This window comes from Calypte anna, chromosome 1 (genome assembly GCF_003957555.1).
Source record: "Calypte anna isolate BGI_N300 chromosome 1, bCalAnn1_v1.p, whole genome shotgun sequence".
NCBI lineage: Eukaryota > Metazoa > Chordata > Aves > Apodiformes > Trochilidae > Calypte > Calypte anna.
The window spans coordinates 139,065,315-139,083,916 of NC_044244.1; the positions used below are offsets into that span (position 1 = coordinate 139,065,315).

Here is an 18,602-nt window from a genome sequence, read left to right on the forward strand (position 1 = left end):
CTTTTAAACACCTCCAGGGTTGATGACTCCACCACTGCCCTGAGCAGACTATTCCAACATTTGGCAACCCTTTCAGAGAAAAATGTTTCCTAACATCCAGCCTAAACCTCCCCTGGTGCAGCTTCCATCCATTCCCTCTGGTCCTATCACAGTTCCCTAAGGAGCAGAGGCTGTTTCCCTCCCCACTCCAACCTCCCTTGAGGTGGCTGAAGAGGTGATGAGGTCTCCTCTCAGCCTCCTCTTCTCCAGACCAAACACCCCCAGCTCCCTCAGCTCCTCCTCACAGGACTTGTGTGTGCTCCAGGCCCTTCATGAGCTTTGTTGCCCTTCTCTGGACACGCTCCAGCACTTCTATGTCCCTCCTATAGTGAGGTGCTCAGCTAACACACCTTCAGTGTTCTCCTAGGAGAACTTAGAATATTGAGAAGCCATGCAAATTTTGCAGCTTATCAGTCTAAAGGCATAAAATACAACAAAACTATGAGTATTTTACACACTCTTTCTCTGAGAGAAAAAGCAGCACACATGTCCCTGGTCTGGTATCTGTAGCAGCTTGATCGAAGTCCTTTGGATAAGCTGTAGGAACCAAAACCCACACCCATTCATATCATTTTTTGCTGAGGTTTTTGCTGGTATTATAGGTCTATAATGGAGTAGTTTGTTCATTGGGTGGGTGCTGCCATCACTCAGTATTACTTAGTAAAGCAGCTCTATCATCCAGAGCTCAACTCATCAGCAATCCCCAAATTTAAGACTACTTTCCCATTTCCAGGTCTCTATGCTTCCCAGAAGGTGAGTTTACATAATACCACTTTTATTAAACAGCATTTTGAGTTAACATTCATAAAAGGAAGAGGACTTTAGCTTCTAAACTCCCAAATCTACAGGTATACTCAGATGATAAGCTTCAGAAGTCTGCATTCTGCACCCTGTGGGTGCAGTACTCATACTAGGGATAAGTGTTTTAGAGTCCTCAGGTTCAGGTACAGGTTCATTTCATGTCTTAGTGCCTGATGATAGGTCCTATTTTAATTAATGCCTTAAACCACTATCATCAAGAGGAAGAAACAAGATCATACGAAAATTAAATTAAATCAATGTGACAGAGAAGGGGCTTTGCAGAAGCAGAGAGGAATCCAAGGGACAAATTAACACTGCCTGGTTTGATACGCATTTTAGATCTCATGGATGACATGCAACTCTACCTTTCCACTGCACCTTCTTTTTTTTTATACACATCCTTCTAACATCTCCATGAGTTCTAATAACTTCTGTCATCTACTTAAAGCTGGCACACAAAGTTAGGAAGAGTGCAAAATGGGAACCCAGGATTAGAGCCTGATTCTTTTTCTGTTCCAGTTCTTGCATATCTGAAGTGCTGAGAACAGTTGGTCAGAATCTGCTATTATGAATCAGAATCTGAAGTGTTGTTTTTGCTTTTAGGATGGAAATTTGACTCTTTGCTTGAAACAAGTGATGTCATGCCTAAGGCACCAAGAAACCCTTCCTCCACATAAATTCAGTGGCATTGAAATGCTTCAGCTAGACAAGATATGTACAATATACAATTTCAAAGTCACACATTTTTATCCCAGAGGCATTACAGTTGGGATCTAGTTTCCTTCAGAATAACTACTGTCAACAGAATTATCCCGCATCACAAAAAACCTACAGATGGTCTCTTATTCTTCCACCATTTCAACCCTATGATCCAAGGCAGTCTGTAGCAAGAACAAAACAAGTCCCCAGATCTCCATAAACAAAGGAAGTATTTGTGTTTGTGTTCCCTAGTGGAGATGAGTAAACCCCCACTGATCTTTGGCAGGACAAGCTTACAGATAAATGGATTTTATTCTTTCCCTGGGCCAGTTTTGCCAACATTTCACATTCCACCACCATCTCAGTTTCTTATTTGTGGAGACTTTAGAAAATTCTTGAATGCGTTAGAGTCTATCTGTATAAAAATAGAGGTCTGGACTTGCAGAACAACAGAGCAAGATTCTCCACTCCTCAGGCTCTTATGATTTTCCTTAGCATATTCCATTTGAGGTTTCAGTTCCTAGTACAGTACCTTATCATGGTGTTTTCTCAAATTGCTAGTAATAAAGCAATGAAATAACCCATATTGTTGGCTACTTGTAAAAGCTAACCTGAGGATTCTGCCTATTTGTTACTTCCCCATTCCCAATCAGAAGTTGTAAGTACCTTATGATATTACACAGGGTCATCACCTATTACTCTATCCAAGCATTTATTCAAAGATGTGTCCATTCAACCCACCCAGACAAAAATCATTGAGGCTGCTTTTAGGAGGTCCTTGAAATTGTTATTTCAGAGGAACATCTTGGTATAGTTACACAGGCCTTGGCTCAGCTTTCCACTGCACCTCACTGCTCTCTGTGGCAGAGGAACTCAACACAAAAATTGTAACAAAATGGTAATTTATAGAGCATCCAAAACTTTTTATTCTTTTCTGTTGGTTCTGGAAATTTAAGAGAGAAATCTAGTGCATCTTGAAAAGCAGTTGAACCTAAACCTAGATTCTTTTACTGTATTCCATTAGTTTTTGTGCAGCATCAATGTAAAATGCTGGAATAACCCCAGGCACCCGTTCAGGCTGACTGTAGCATCTTAGCAAAGAAATAAAAACTGATAAGTTTGTGGGCCAGTGGACTAAATGTGACCAGGGTGCTTTTGCAAAAGTGATGGCCAATGGGTACTGGGCTGCATTAGCAAACCATCACCAGAAGGCTGGAAGAAGAGATGATTCCTTTTTGCTGAAGCTCATGAGGCCACCATGGTCTCCAATTTTAATCCCTCTCCAATGTAAGGAAGACTTTGGAAAATTACAGTATGACCAGTGGAGGACCACTAAGTGATCAGAAGGCTGAAGGATAGGATGTGGCAGGACAGACTGAATGAACTGGGCTTGTTCAATGAGGAGACAGGAAGGCTTAGGGGTATATTTATTGCTGCATTGAACTACCTGAATAATTGTTATAAAGAAGACAAAGTCAAAGAGGTGCAGAGAGAAAGGATAATGGCAACAGTCCCAAGTTGCAATTTTACTTCTGTCTTCTGGTGTTCTCATTGTTATTATCCCAAGCACTTCAGCTCAGCTTTTTCTTTTTAGTGTATTCCCTCTAATAAATCTGTCTGGATGAGGTCTGCAAATTCCACTCAATGAGATGAAAAAGCAGATTTTATAGTCAAACAGAGAGTGATGGGACAAGAGACAATGGCCTCAAGTTGCACCAGTGGAGCTTTACACTGGATGTTAGGAAGAACTTCTTCACTGAAGAGCTTATTAGATACCAGAACAGGCTGCCCAGGACAGTGATGCAGTCACCATCCCTGGATGTATTCAAAAGACATTGTAAATGTGGTGCCCAGGTTTAACAGTGGACTTGGCAGTGTGAGGCTAATGGTTGAACTCTTGGAGGTTGATCTTGAAGGTCTTTTCCAACCAAAGTAATTCTGTGATTCTGTGACTTCCCCTGGCTAAGCCCTTCATTTCCCCTGGAGCTTTCAAGCATGTCTGAGGTTATTTTTATTCTGTACTTCAGGAAAATGAGACTGGCCATGTGCCAGTACCAATCTTCCATGATTTTCAGTTGAGCATGGGAAAAGATGATACAAAGCATTTGTCCCCACAGCTTAAAATACCTGCCCATGCTTTTGCTACCTGTCATCTTCCTAATGTTCACAGGAAGCTCTTGCAGGCAATTTCCTTATCTTATAGCTGGGTTTCTTGTTTCTGGCTACTTTAGGTTCTGCCTGGGGGATAACTGAAAAGCTAAGAAATCTTAGCAAAACTGCAAAGCAAAGGTCAATGTTTGCAGTCATGGGTAGGAGGGCAGCAGTTCCTGCAGAAAATGCGTACGTGAGCTTGGGCTGGAGGTCTCCCTATGTGTGAGAGGAAGCTATTGAATTATCTCCATTAATGTTGCACAACAGGGCTATTTTTATCTGCTAAATAACAAAATGTCTCAACCAAACACAAATGCTGATAATGGATTCCTGGGATCACCATGTTTTTCTGAAATAACATCACTGCACATTAATTCCAGCTTTGATTTGTTTACTTTTATTGTGGCTTCTCTGGTTTTTTGGAGGTGAAAATTGCAGCTGAAGGGACCAATGGTGAAATTAACATTACACAGTAAATTATATCTGCAGTATTTTTAAAATAAGCTGCTGCTATTTTCAATCTAACTGATTATCCTTCAGTACTCTTAATTTTGTAAATGGCTGTGCTCCGGAGCCTCCTATGAAGCAAAGTGTTTTAAAATGAGTCTTAAATAATTTAAATATCTCTTTTCTGAAATAAGTTCCTTTTCTGGAAGACTTGTTGTCAATTTTATGCCTTCTTGGGAATAAAGTGAAATAGAGAAAGTATTTAAACATTCTATCCACATTTATACAAGAGCAGGGAAAAATGTGTGACAGTAATATTCTCCATGCCACAGCAGGCACACACTAAAAAAAAAATCTATAATGATAATGTGATTTGTCCTCTTCAAATCCCTCCCAACTCAAACGAAGTTAAAAATAAAATGAAAAACAGGAAGCATTTCTTATTCCAAACTGATGTGAAGGTTGTTGTATTTGTTGGTGGCTTGAGGCTTCAGTTATTACTTCTCCCTGCAAGAGAAAAAGGAACTGGAATCTTGCACCCTGATTCTGGAGACAGAAAAGTGAATGTTGCCCAACTCCTCTGAACAAAAATTTCAGGGCTTTAGTGTAGACCTGGGCACCTGCTCTGATATGCCAGGAGTTTGTCCTTTCCCTGAGCAGAGGATGGTTTAGTCTGATTCTCCAGTAGTTATCCCCTAAAGTCAGTGGCCAAAGCAGCAACACCACACCAGAGGTCTGAAAGTGTCTGGCACTGGGAAATAGACTGAATATGGTGTTCCTGCTCTCCCTGAAGGCAATTGTTTGAGATGCAAAGGGAAGGTAACACAGTGGCAATGACACCATAGTCTGCATGACACAGTTATTCTTTTGATAAGGCCCCACCATTCCTGTAAATCAAATTCAGAGTGTACTTACGCTGTCACCCCTACAGACTTCCCCAGGTGTCTTAGTCAGGGAAATGAGGTGATGTACACCGTTATTTCACCTGATCCTAATGAATTCCTCATTAGAGAGAAGAATGAGGTTGAGTGCAACCATGTTGACACGCAAGTTAGTTTTCCAGCAAATGATACTACTAAGTATTTTTTTTTCTTAAACACATGAAAGACACCAGAAGAGAGAGATGTGATAAACAAACGTGGGCCCCAGTGTAAACAGCTGAAACAGATTTCCATGAAGCACGTCATGACGTGACTGAAGCATCTTCCTGACACAGGGTTGTGCATCCCCAGCACTTTGTCACCACGGCTGGATGGCAGCAAACTCTTTCCAGTGTGCAGCTCTGCACAGGTGATGCAGTCGTACCCAGCCCCTGACTTAACCAGGTACAGAACTGTACCCAAGATTGTGAGGTGCTTTTTTCTTGGTTAAGTGCAATGACCTTGTGAATTGGTGCTCCCTCTATAACTCACTGGCCTGCTGTCTCCCCAGAGTCCACTGAAATGAACTGAATCACTTTTTTATTCTGTAATGACACGTTGAGGGGATGCCAGGACAGCAAGCAATGCCACACAGCTATTTATGAAAAAATAAGGGAGAGATGAATATAAACTCTAGTTATTACATATGAGATGCTTCTTCTTCAGATGTAAGGGTATAATAATATTCTAATATGCTGTTGTTTTTTTGTTTTAGAGAGGAAGTGGTGTAATTTCTAGAATAGCTGAGTAACATATGTGAAAGGAATGCAAAGCCAAAAGAGTGCAAACTGACAAACACTTAGAAAGACAAGAGGGGTGAAACCTGTCTCCGTGTTTGAGACTGAGCATATATACTGCCCTCTGGTAGAGGAACTCACTTCAGGGAAGGTGTCTAACCTCAGCAGAGGGGGGCTGTGACTGCACAGTTGCATTGCAGTTAAAAGGTGTAAGACTGTACAAGTGCCACCTGAATACTTCCTAATGGTCTCATCAAAACAGGACAAAAATCAGTCCAGTTCCTGCAAAATCAGGAGACGGGTCTAATATTTGAACAAGGTGCAATGGTTTTCTGGGGCACAAGCACTGAATTTTCAGAAGCAGGAACCCTAAATAAGAATCCGCCCCCTGCCCCTTTTAAGCAGCTCCCATGGAAAGGCTCCCTGGGCTTACACAAGTCAGAGACAAAGTTATACTGGGAGGCATCCAGAACAACAGCAGGCAAAGCCAGGTAAAAGCAGCCACTACAGCATCATGTAGGGTCTGCATAGCACAAAACATGATTATGATCCAGAGTGTTTATTCATGCTCACATTGCACAAGTTATTTTTCATACCAATAGGTTATTCCTCCCTTGTGCAATGCACACGAGGTTCTGAAGCCCCCATTTGGTTTAAAGTCCACTTTAGTAACAGTAAAAAAGAAATTGGTTTACACTTTTATGCTCCAAGTGACCTGCAGCCTAATTACACTGATGGATTTGATAACAGAAAATTAAGTTCTCATGATGCCAGTGGTGTTACACTGCTCCTCAACATAAGCAGGAAGATGAATAGGCCTGTGATATTTTGTAGCATGAGGGAGTCAAATACCCTCATACTTGGTGTACTATTCAGCCCACTACATCTGAGTTCTAGTGTCCATCAGAATATATAAATACTTCCTGATGCTTTTTGAAATCAAAGTTCAATAAAAAAGATTGATTTTTAGGTATGCTATCACAGAAGATAGAACAGAAACAACACATATCTAATATATAAAGTGGCACATTCAAATGACCCCACAACCCAGTCTGTCTTGTTCTTCTATTGATCCTTTTTGTTTAGTGTTTTAATTTAAACTCTGTGAGATGAAGTTTTTTTTTAAAAAAACAACCCTCTAAGTTTGTATAGTGCTTACACAAGGAGGTAAAAGAGAAGTAGAAAGAAGGAGAAAGACTCCCAGGTTCTCATAGACAGCAACGAACTACTAGTAACTCTGATGCCAGCACAGGTCTGTGAGTGCCTAGAGATGTCCTTTTGAAGTAGAGATGTCAATAGGTTTGGGGGAAGAAGGACTGGGTTTTGAAGATGCACTGGAAATACTGGGTACTTTGGTTGATTGCCCCACTCTTTGATAGCAGGCAGAGGATGGATCTTGGGTTGTTTGCCCTTCAGGAGATTCTCCCTTCACACCACCTCTAACCAGCTACTTCTGCTGTCTTTGGTCCAACAAAATGTTCCCTTTGTGCTGTTGCAATCCATTTCCCTCTAAACATCCACGGGGACTTCTGGTGGTTGTCACTGTCTGGTGCACTCCAAATCCAGACTGTGCCCACAAAGCCCTTGTGTAAATGGAAATAAATGCTGGTGAATGAAGTCTCTTTCCTTTCCTAAGCAGGTATGCATTATAGCATTCCTGTCATTACAACATCGTGCATCACCTCTGTATTTGGAGCTCCCTGAAAGATGAATAAGCAGTTGGCACCATCTTGGGGTATTGGCATGATGGACTTTCCTGTCGATTTTTTGCCAAATGACATTTCTCCAGCACGGAGGACTATCAAAGAAACCAATATACTGCTAGACATAAAACAAAAGAAAATGCTTCCCTGCTAGAAAAGACATAGTAATCAAAAATGAAAGATGACAGAAAATCACTGTACTTACAATGTGTCGTGCTGCAAACACTCCATCAACTATTGCACAACAGAATGCTGCTACCACGCCAAAGCTGATAAACACGATGGAGGCTACTAACTGAGAAAAGAAAAGCACATTGAACAATTTTTCAATATAATTTAATATATTTTTTCAATTTAATTCTTAAAGTAAAACAGTTACGCTAATTTTTCCAGTATTCTTAAACAATGTTTCCCTCTGCTATAATTCACTCTAGATCAGTGTGGCAGGGTGACAGTCATTCAATAGGAAAAAAAAGCAGAAAATCCTGATGCTGAATTTACATGCATTCAAGTCTACCAGAAAAGCTTAAATCTTTCTTGAGAAAATTTGGTCAGCTGTAAGAGTTATTAAACCCAGTGGTGATTTCTGCTAAATCAACTTATTTAATAAAATAGCAGTAGTGTTCATAGGGAGTGTGGCAAAAATCTGAGTTCCCATTGGCTCACATCAGCCTCTAGAGCTTTACTATAATTGTAGTAGGTCCCACATAGGCATAAAGATGTTACAGCAAGTTAATGACTAGACCATGAAAGTTTTTGTCATACCAAATATCTTATGATACTTTCTGCTACAGCAAAATCAGAGACCCATAGGAGTGGTATCTCTGCAAGGACTGGGGTGTGCTGTCTTAGTACCCTCACTGGGGTTCCCAGCCCGCCCCTCAGCATGGGCACAGCAGAGCAGAGCTCAGCACATGTCCCAGCTGCAGCACATTGCTGCTGACAGCCTATCAGCCATAGCCTCACACCTCATTAGGCCTCCCAGGGTGCTTCATTCATTAAGTACTATTAAATTTTTATCAACACGACAGTGGATGGCTTGTGGATGGATGACAAGTAGCAAGGGCATGGAGAGCTTGGAAGGAAGGACTGGGAATGCTGAGCCCCTGCTAGCCATGCCCATTTTATCTCTAAAGGTGACTACAGCTGCAGCTGTAGCAGCAACTGCAGGGCTAGCAGAAGCTCAGACATGGCAGGTTTGCTGCCCACTTTGATTTGAAGAGAGCAGAAGGGCTCAGAAAGGCTGAGCAGAAATATGCATCTCCAGCAGAGACAGTCAGTGTGCTGTTTATTTAGCCCCCACTCTTGAGACAGCAGTGGCATGTGTTGAGGGCCTGTCTGAAGGATGCAGTGCTGTCAGGGAGGTGAGATGAAGGGAGTCCAGAAAGAGAAGCCCTATATGCATCTGGCAAGGTGCTCCCCTTGGGATCATGTGCCCCAACACCATCAGATGAGGGAGAGATGCTGTCACTCTGTCCTCGCTCAGTTAGAGGGTATTGTGACTTTGAGGACTTTTCAGTTTGAGTGGATACCTGCGGGATGTAAGGTGACCATTATAACATGCACTCTCTGAATATGATTTCAATATAATTGAATGTACATCTCTCACATCTCTGGCATTTCTGATGTGAAGTCACAAGAGGAACCCTCAGAAACTTCCTATATGAATAGCTTAATTTTAATTTACAACAGTATTAAGTTAATAACTACAACAGGTGATTAACAATTTCCCTGAACAATTTCCTTAACAATTTTCCTTGGAAACTGTCAGAACTGTCTCCCTAATTGATAGAGCACACAGGCCAGGATTCCAGTTAAGAATTTTTATCCTCTTTGTTATTTACCAATTATTAATTGCTCCCTCACAACATGTATTTCAGAAATGCTCAGGTATAAATTAACATAATTACATCCATACAGTTCATAGTCCACTTTTATCTATAAAAAATTCATACCTACATTACCTAAATGATGTTTTCACATGTGTAAGATTTCCAAGGCATCCCAAGCCCACTTGACAAATGAAATCTTTAGCTTATGTTAGGCTAGAACCAGTATAATGTCAGTGTCAACACGGGGCACATCACTGATGGCTTCCCCCCCAAAAAAGCAAATTGGACAGATAAGAAATTAAAATTTTACAAGCCCATAGCCCTGGACACACACGTCACATTTGGAAAAAAGAGCTCTCAGGAAATCAGCATAGAGTACAACTCAAAAGCACAAGAATCACAGCTTTCAAATGCTTTCTGATACACTTCTAATCCCTCATTAGCTCATGGCTTTTTGATCATGTAATGAGAAGCAAGGCAGCACTGCCATGGGGATTGCTGTGAAATCAGAATCCTCAGCATGGGGAGGACAGGAGCACACAGAATGGCTGAAGATGATGGCACTGATGGCACTGGCTGATCTTGGGAACCTCCTGCATCCCTCCTGCAGCCATGAATCCTACTACCATGAGCAACCCTAAGGAAGCACTGTTGGCTGCACTGCCCATCTGCTATCCCTCTGCTCTGGTGGGTCACATCTTGTGAATCTGGCTGCCTAAAGACCTTGGCATGCAGCTCATCAGATCAAGAAGGCCGTGAGCTCCTTGTAGAGAGCTATTATTATGGCAGAATAGTGGGCTGGGCTGCCTTGTGGCAGCTGCATTTGCTACAGACCCTGATCTCCTTATTTGAAAAAAACAGTAGTGTTTTAAAAATCAGATTAAGTTATTATTGTCTGATACTTCTATCTTGTTTTTCATGTCATAATAGTCAATCAAACAATTAGTGGGCTTAGCCAGGTGTTTCCAGATTGCCTGAGCTCAGGATGAATTTACTGGAAGCTGACCTCAAGGTGCCTTTTCATTTCACACATGAGCAACTTATTGATGAGCTACAGTCCCCAGACCAACTTTTTCCATTCATAGAGATAGTTTCAATCTCCTAATGAGCATGCTGGCCTTTCAGTTCCACCATGTACCTATAAAAGGCTTAGAGCAAATTGTCACATAGCCAGGAGCTATGGAGCTTGCTTTGCACTCCTCAGTCATGTTGGTGAGCACCTACCTATTCTAGGAGCTGTGTGAAAGGGAACGATTGTCAGCCAGTCTGCTGCTCTTATCTATGCCTACCAGCAACTACTTCAGTGAGTGGTCCCTTTGAAATAAAGAAGACCATTTCTTGACTGAAGTAATATTTACTGCAATGCCAAAGTGGCAGAATGTGTCACTCAGGGGCTCTCATGACTTAAATGAACTTCTGTATCAATTAGAAAAAAGAAAAAAAAAAAAAGAGCACAAAGATATCCTTAAAATAAAACTACGGATTTATATTTTCTCCCAAACCTCTCATTGCTTATTGAGAAGGTGAGAAATGCATAAATAAAGTTCAAAATTAAGTACTTCTAAAAACAGCAGCCAAAACAGCCAAATGAGGAGCTGTTGCAAATTCAAAAGCTAATTTCCCTGAGTGGCAGGTGATTGCTGGAGTTGTGAGTTCACAAGTCTGGCACTATCTAGAAAGAAAAGCAGTGCAGTTCATTTAAACACAGAGTATTTTTGCTGATAGGTAAAAGAAACAGCACCTCTAAAAAAATATTGATCCATCACATCATTTCATCTCAATTTTCAATAACAGTATGCCTTGTCAGGCAACCTATTAATTATTTATAAAAACATATTTTAACAGTTATTCGGGGAACAGGTTTGTTCTTGCTGTTCCATTGCTCTTATAGCCTGGCTTCTCTAGAGCTCTTATTATCAGAACACTTCTGGTTCTGGTACAGAATACAGTAATTTGGTTATTTACAAGGGAACCATGAAGCCAGTTATTAAGCAGTGAAAACTGTACTAGGAAGGCCTAAAAATCAAACCCAGAAGGCAGTTGTTTAACAGAAGTGTTTAAGTAAAAGGGAGAGAAAAAACAGCACTTGAAATTAAGAACTTCTGCACATGGTATTGACTGAGGAGCTGTTACCTATCGTCAGTCATGTCACAGATACATGAAAACACTCAAAAATGCAAAAAATAAGTGAAAGGCTGGACAGTGAAATTACAGAATCACAGAATCATCTGGGTTGGAAAGGAGCTCTGAGATCACCAAGTCCAACCCTTGATCCACTACCACTGTGGCTCCCAGACCATGGCACTGAGTCAGTCTCTTCTTAAAAACCTCCAGGGATGGAGAACCCACCCCCTCCCTGGGCAGCCGATTCCAATGCCTGATCACCCTCTCTGTCAAGAATTTTTTCCTAATATCTAAACTAAACCTCCCCTGGCAGAGCTTAAGTCCATGCCCTCTTGTCTTACTGGGAGCTACTGGGGAGAAGACACCGACCCTCCTCTGGCTATACCCTCCTTTCAGGGAGTTGTAGAGAGTGATGAGGTCTCCCCTGAGCCTCCTCTTCTCCAGATTAAAGGTAACATTCTTGCATACCTTCTTACCTTCTGCATTTTATTGCAGAATACACCTGTCTTAGACAACCTCTTGCCCTTCAGCAGTCACACAGCACCTCTGTCACTCTCCTGGGCAAGTGAGCCCAGTGAAGGCAACAGAGCCAGGGGACACCCTGTTGGTTGCCAGGTACCCATGGCCAGCTTGCATGGCCACAGTCTCCCACAGCAATTCCCAGGCACAGCTTTGGAGTTCAGAGTTGGCCCCAGACCAGATCCAGCAGGGAGTCTGATGCGGCCGTACTCTCAAATGGCCACCACTTCCCAGGTCCACAGGTACCCTGTGTGCTGAACCACAGGCTGCTGGCACTGTGTCCCTTTGTCAGCAGACACACAGAAGATCACATTGCTCCCCAGCACAAACATCCACTTGCTGCAGGATGGCACCTCACTGGCTGCTTCCAACACCCCTGTGAAACACCTCTGTGAGGATCCCTAGGCTCCAGGTCTCCATTCTCACACCCTGGGTTCCTGGTGGCTCTAATTTACTTGCCTTCAGTCAGAAAGCACAACTGTTCAGATAGTGACAGTCACTTCTAGCACCAGATGATGTATGAGATGCCTCATTCTCTCCATTTAGGCTCAGTAATTCTGAGACTTCGGAAAATGCATCATTTTTGTTTTCAAAATCACCTTGGTATCAGATGTAAGTTACATTAATCTCTGGCAGGCTATCTTTGCTTGTGGCTACTTAGCTAATTGGATACTTTTGGATTGCACATCCTCTCAATGTCTCCAAGCATTGTGTTGCTCATCAAATCTCTCTGGGATTTTTTTCCAGGAAGAAATAAAGTAACAATTACCCTCATCAATGTAAACTGAGATACACTGTCATCCAATACCTTTGGCTCTGGAAAGTGAGCACTTCACAAAAAGCTGTGCAAATGCCATGACATGGGTTTGTAAAGCCCTTTTTACCTCCACACACATTCAAGCAAATGCATTTGGAAAAAAAAATGCATGGGGCACTTTGTTGCAGCTGCCCCTAACCTTACATTCCCCAGAATACAGCTTAAATCTGGACCCTTTTCTTGGTTTGATTTCCTTACATCTCCAAGCTCTGAAAGTAATATAGGCTTAAATAAATCCACTGCACTTTTTCAGTACACTGAGTATGAATATATAGGAGCAGAAGTTTACAAAAGCTATGTCACAAATTCAAGACAGAGAACAACTTCCCACACCTGCTGCAATCTCAACCAGGAGCTGCAGCTGTTACCATGGCACCTCAGCAGGGCTGTAGATTAATAACTCAAAAAATTAAGGCAATTAAACTCACTGCCTTGCATTTCAGATGCTAAACACTGCCTGTCTTGTGAAATCGGATGGCATAAAAGTGCTTTTATATTTAAGGTAATTTTATCAGGTTTGAAAAGTCCTCTCATCTCTGGCCCTTCCACTCCCACAATGGCCACTTATTCCCCCTGCCCTTGGGACAGAAGTTTTGCTGCTGTACTGGCAAGGCTCCTGCTGTGCTGGTTTTCACAACTGGATTGATTAGCAGGAGATTTCTGACTACACCAGAGATGTGCTTCACAGTTTATGATGAAGGTGGGTTCTTCAGTAACAGCATTGCTGTGCTTGACCTGCTGGAGGGTCATCATACTACAGGACAAACAATTATGTTGTGTTCATTATTCACTAATGCCAATTCCAGTTGTAGCACTAGTTACAACAACATGAATTTGCAATGACTGCCCAGCTTACGTCTGAAGAACTGTTTCCTGGACTGGCTTCCAAATGGTAGAATAAGAAAAATAAACACAGAGTATCTCTTGGTTTCAAAAGCACTAGTTTTGGTACAGCTCATGAAGACAAAGTCTGGGGTTGGGGTACTATGCATAAACACATAACTTTCTTGACTGTAATACACCTAATAACGTGGGCGATGCCCACAGCAAATGCCTGTATTACCAGGAAGGCCTTCAAAAACAGATGCTGCACACATGATACTGTCAGGTGTTTATATCAAGTCTTGTGCTTACATTGTGACCCTGTTAAAAACTTATGGCCTTTCCACAGTATCATCACTTCTGAATTCAGCAAGTCCAGGCATACACTGTTGACTATTACCAGCAACAGCACAGATCTTTTTGCTTCAGACTTTCTTCCTGCTTGCTGTTAATAGCACCCCAGTGCACAGAACTGAGCCTATGTGACTGCTCCCTGACATCTGAAACAGTGCCTTGCTCTCCGGGCCTTAGTTTGGGTTCCTCCTGTCCGGCCCTCTTTTCTGCTCTCTCTCCCAAAGGGATCCACAGAGCTCCTGTGCTTTCCCAAATTCACAGCAAGCCAGGGCAATTCACTCACTAGGCAGAAAAATATTTGTTCCCTCAAATGAGTTAGATCAGGTAACTGTAAGGAGAGACATGCCCTAGGATCAGCACAAATGAGAGGGTGAGAGCATGTGGCCAAAGTAGAACCACAGACTAGCTAGGGTTAGAAGGGACTTTAAAGATCATCCAGTTCCAAGACCCCTGTATGGGCAGGGACACCTCCCATGTTGCTTAAAGCCCCATCCAGCCTGGCCTGGAACACTTCCAGGGAGGGGGCAGCCACAACTTCCCTCAGCAACCTGTGCCAGGGTCTCACCACTCTCACAGGAGAGTATTTCTTCCTAATATCAAGAGTCTAAATATAAACTCTTTCATCTTGAAACCATTAGCCCTCATCTTATCACTCCATGCCCATGTAAAAATCCCCTCCCCACCTTTCCTGTAGCCCCTTCAGGTACTGGAAGGTCACTATAAGGTCTTCCAAGAGTCTTCTCTAGGCTGAACAACCCCAGCTCTCTCAGCCTGGCTTCCTAGGAGAGGTGTTCCAGCCCTCTGATCATCTTTGTTTGCCCCTCTCTGGACTTGCTCAAACAAGTCCACATCCTTCTTGTGCTGGGGGCTCCAGAACTGTACACAGTAGTCCAAGCAGGGAAGGAGGCAGAAGGGCTGGCAGCAACTACCAGGTTGTCTCAAATATTTAATGTAAACTTGCAGTCACAGGGATTATCAAAGTAAAAGCTACGTTTTAGCTGCAATGAATAAAGGGTAAGGACTGGGCTTATTTTAATTCTTTCTGGTCAAGGAGACTTTTGATTTACTACCTGTGAGGTAGTCTGCTGTTTTTCCAGAATCGTGTCAGGGATAATTAAGAAAAATAACAACATGAAAAGGCCAGTTGGTGTAACACAGACAGGGGAGAGATCCCATGAGAAATTTAAACAACCTTGCATGCATAAAAGGCAGAATTAATCAGATAAACAAATGTTGGAAAAGAATACGGAAACCACAGAAGAGGCATCAATTATTATGCCAAGAAGAAAAAGATCAAAATCTGCTTTCAAAATAAAAGTGGCATTTTCATTCAGAAAATTCCCTTTCTTCTTGCTACACATCCTGAAGGGCAGAATGGTGAAAGACAGAATTTTCAATATCTTTTGTTGTGCCTTAGATACTGTTAATTTATATCCTACGTAAGCGTAACTAATATATTCTGCTTTTTCTTTCTCAGCCAGTAGCGTTGATGCTCAGCTTTTGCAGAAAATTCATCAGGTAGGCAACTCACAAGGGCAAGGACAGAAGTGCCCAAGGTCAGGAAAAGTACAACAAAGGGACTCAGTAGTCCCAGATCCTCCCCAGCTCCAGAGAGTCCATGCAGCACAGTTGAATAAGAAAGGGAGCAGAGGTTCTGAGTCTGCTTCCTTCAGCTCCTGCACAGACACGTGGAGATCTTGAGGACAGAGACTGTTTCTTTATAGGTCAGATAAATAGACTTCTTGATTTATTCGGAACTTTATTTGCCTCATTTATGCAACAGTTAGTTGCAGAGATGGAGGAAATCAGTATCTGATCACACCACCACATGCCCAGGGCTGTGTGCTGGGTGTACTGGGACTCATGACAGGAGATAGTTCACATTTCTTTTCTGGGCATGAAAGCCCATAGTTCAAAACTGCTGATTAGTCCCCTTCCTAAGCTCCTCATAAAGCTTCCCCAGCCATGGAGCATCCATGTCCTCCTTTCTCCGTCCCCTGCCTGCTAGCAGCAGCTCACTCACAGGTGTTGAGTACAGCAGCTTAAATCTTTTGCAACTCCAGTTATCTGGAAAAGTGGCATAGAAACATTCTGCCTTACCATTGTACTGTCCAAATAAAAACCATGTATCTTAACTCTGAGAGTTCCCTAGCTGAGATGATTTCACCCTCTAGAAATGCTTTCTTAAGCATTAATGCTTAATTTGTACAAACCCACTTTGCACTACTCTTTGTTATTTTATCTTGTCTTTTCTTCCACACTACAGTTCCTGTGAAAGATGCTATATGAAATAAAGATAAATTTTCCTGTATGTTTATCTTCAAGCAATGAAAGACTGGTAGGAATTAAATCAATAGCCATTCTGAAACATGAAACAAAGATATTTAGAAGGATTACCTAATAAATATACTCTTTCTTGTCTCATAATATAATATCATCTATAAAACCAGACCTAAAACAGCCAGGAAATTATTTCAAATTGCTTTGTGAGCAAATCTTCACTACAATGACTAATCTACCAAACAAAATAACCTACATCGAGCAGTTTCTGTACATTTAAACCTCAAAACTGGAGACACCGTTAGACTGCAGTCAGAGAATGGATTAGATATACATGTAAATGGACACAAATCAAATTCAAGATAATTCATTCACTGACAAATAAACACTTGGCTTGACTCAGCTAAAAATGTCACCACTGATGATGCACTATCAGGTGTCCTGGGAGTTTGGGAGTTTTAAGAGTTTCAGTCATTTGGAATCCAGCAGATATTACTAAAGCAATGTTGGAAGAAAGATCGAACTGCATTTGGTTCACATTTGCCAATACAAGAAACAGAAGGCACACCTAAAAATAGTAATTTTTTTTTTCCTATGGGTTACTTTTATTACGAGTGCTTTTTTAAGCCCCTGCAGAAACTGAAGACCCCTGTTCATGTCCCAGTAACCATTACCACAGCTACTGATTCTTTCCAGCAGCAGCAGCACATCTCAGCCTTGTTCAAACAGCCCGGCTGTGTTTTCTCCCTTGCCTGAGCTGGTACAACCCCCCTGATGACTGACTGACCCTCTCCAATCTGAGCAGGTACAATACATGTGCTTTGCTCCACCCATGTGCTAGCTGCTTTTAAGGAGAATTGTTTAAATAGCTGCTCTACTCTTCTTTCATTAAATAAGGTGCTGGCTATATGATCAAACCTGTTTGAAGCTGTTTCAGCTTTTACTGCTGAAGCTTCCCATGGCAGCTGAGATGTAGTGGGCTTTTACCTGATATGCTGTTGTCTTCTGCTTTTGCAAGTCCTTTTCTCCCTGTTTCAAAGTCACTTTCTGCATCAGAATTGGCATGCCCAAGTTATCACTTTATTTCAGGAGCTCTGGCAATGTGCTTTTTCATTCATTTTCTTTTTATATCTGTATGGTTTTTAGCTTTTTATTTTATAGGCATGTGCACTGTTGCTGCACTCTACGGCAAATCACACAAACTGATTCCACCTTACTTTTGAGACCAAAAGATCTGTATCATTTGGTATTATATCTTCATGACTGGATTAATTTCTGTGGGGATAAATACAGACTGGGGGACACCGAAAACTGGAGCAGCACACCTTCACAAAGCAACTGGGCTTTGGGAAGCATCCAGGCTTTGCTCTGTAGCAGGACAGGGAGTGAAGCCTCAGCACGTGTTAGTGAAATTAGTTCCTGTTCACACTGCTGGGTAGTACCAAGAGTGGTGTTTTGTATGTGATGAAGCCTCTAAGAAAATTCTCCTAAGGCATAACATTTCATCATATGGAACTCCAGCTCCTTAAAATAGAAGTATTTGTCTCCAGTGGTTATCTGTGCTCCTCTGCAATCAACAGAGAAACAATCCCTTCCAAATACCTTCTACACCTACTGTAGAACAGGATGAATTACCTTCTGATGGCACCTGTATTTTTTTTTTCCACTGGCTACAGAGGAAGCCTAGATGAGGAAATATGTGTGCTACCAAAAGCAGTATCTTGGCAATGCTTTTTTCATTCCCTGGATGTTGGCTGCTCTATTATTTCCTTTCTCTTCTCTTCAGTATTGTCCTTCAGTCACTTGCTTGGGAAATGCAAGGGGAGGAAGAGAGTAATGTGGAAGGAGAGAAGAATGCCTGCTTTTTGATGAAGACAGAATGATGTTATACAAAGAAGAAAAAACAAAAATCAGCTGGATTTCACAGCTGGAAAAAATGCTAATGGTTTGGAACCAGCCTTAGTAAGTCTTAGTCTAGTTCCAGCTGCTAGGAATTCCCCCTTGCAAACATCAGCACAAGCAGTTATTTAAGAATGGTTAAAAATTATTACAGATTTAAGGATAGAAAATACAGACAAGAAGAAAAAAAGAAATACAGCATTAAAAGGAAAGAGAACAAAATTGAAACATAAATTTATATTCAGTGATCAGCAGTGCTGATATTAAAGGAATCCATCACATGCTTCCTTTCATGGATGCTCTTTTCTTGATTAAAATGGAAAAAGCTCATTTCATCACTTAAACAGAGGCAGCTGTTCAGAGCAGTGTGAGAACAATAAGCCAGAAATAAACAGCAAACTATGTGTCATAAAAGTTTGTGCTTCCTGGTAAAAGTGGTGAAACTGACATAAGTCAAG

The 18,602-nt window shown here is 41.8% G+C and overlaps 1 protein-coding gene across 1 annotated transcript in view; it reads right to left on the reverse strand.

The window, feature by feature from the left end:
• Positions 1 to 18,602, reverse strand: part of TMEM255B (transmembrane protein 255B) — a 72,197-nt gene that overhangs the window by 30,628 nt on the left and 22,967 nt on the right. Inside the window, exon 4 of the mRNA XM_030458515.1 lies at positions 7,703 to 7,792. Within this exon, the coding sequence (XP_030314375.1) occupies positions 7,703 to 7,792 (90 nt within the window). The remainder of the gene's footprint in view (positions 1 to 7,702; positions 7,793 to 18,602) is intronic.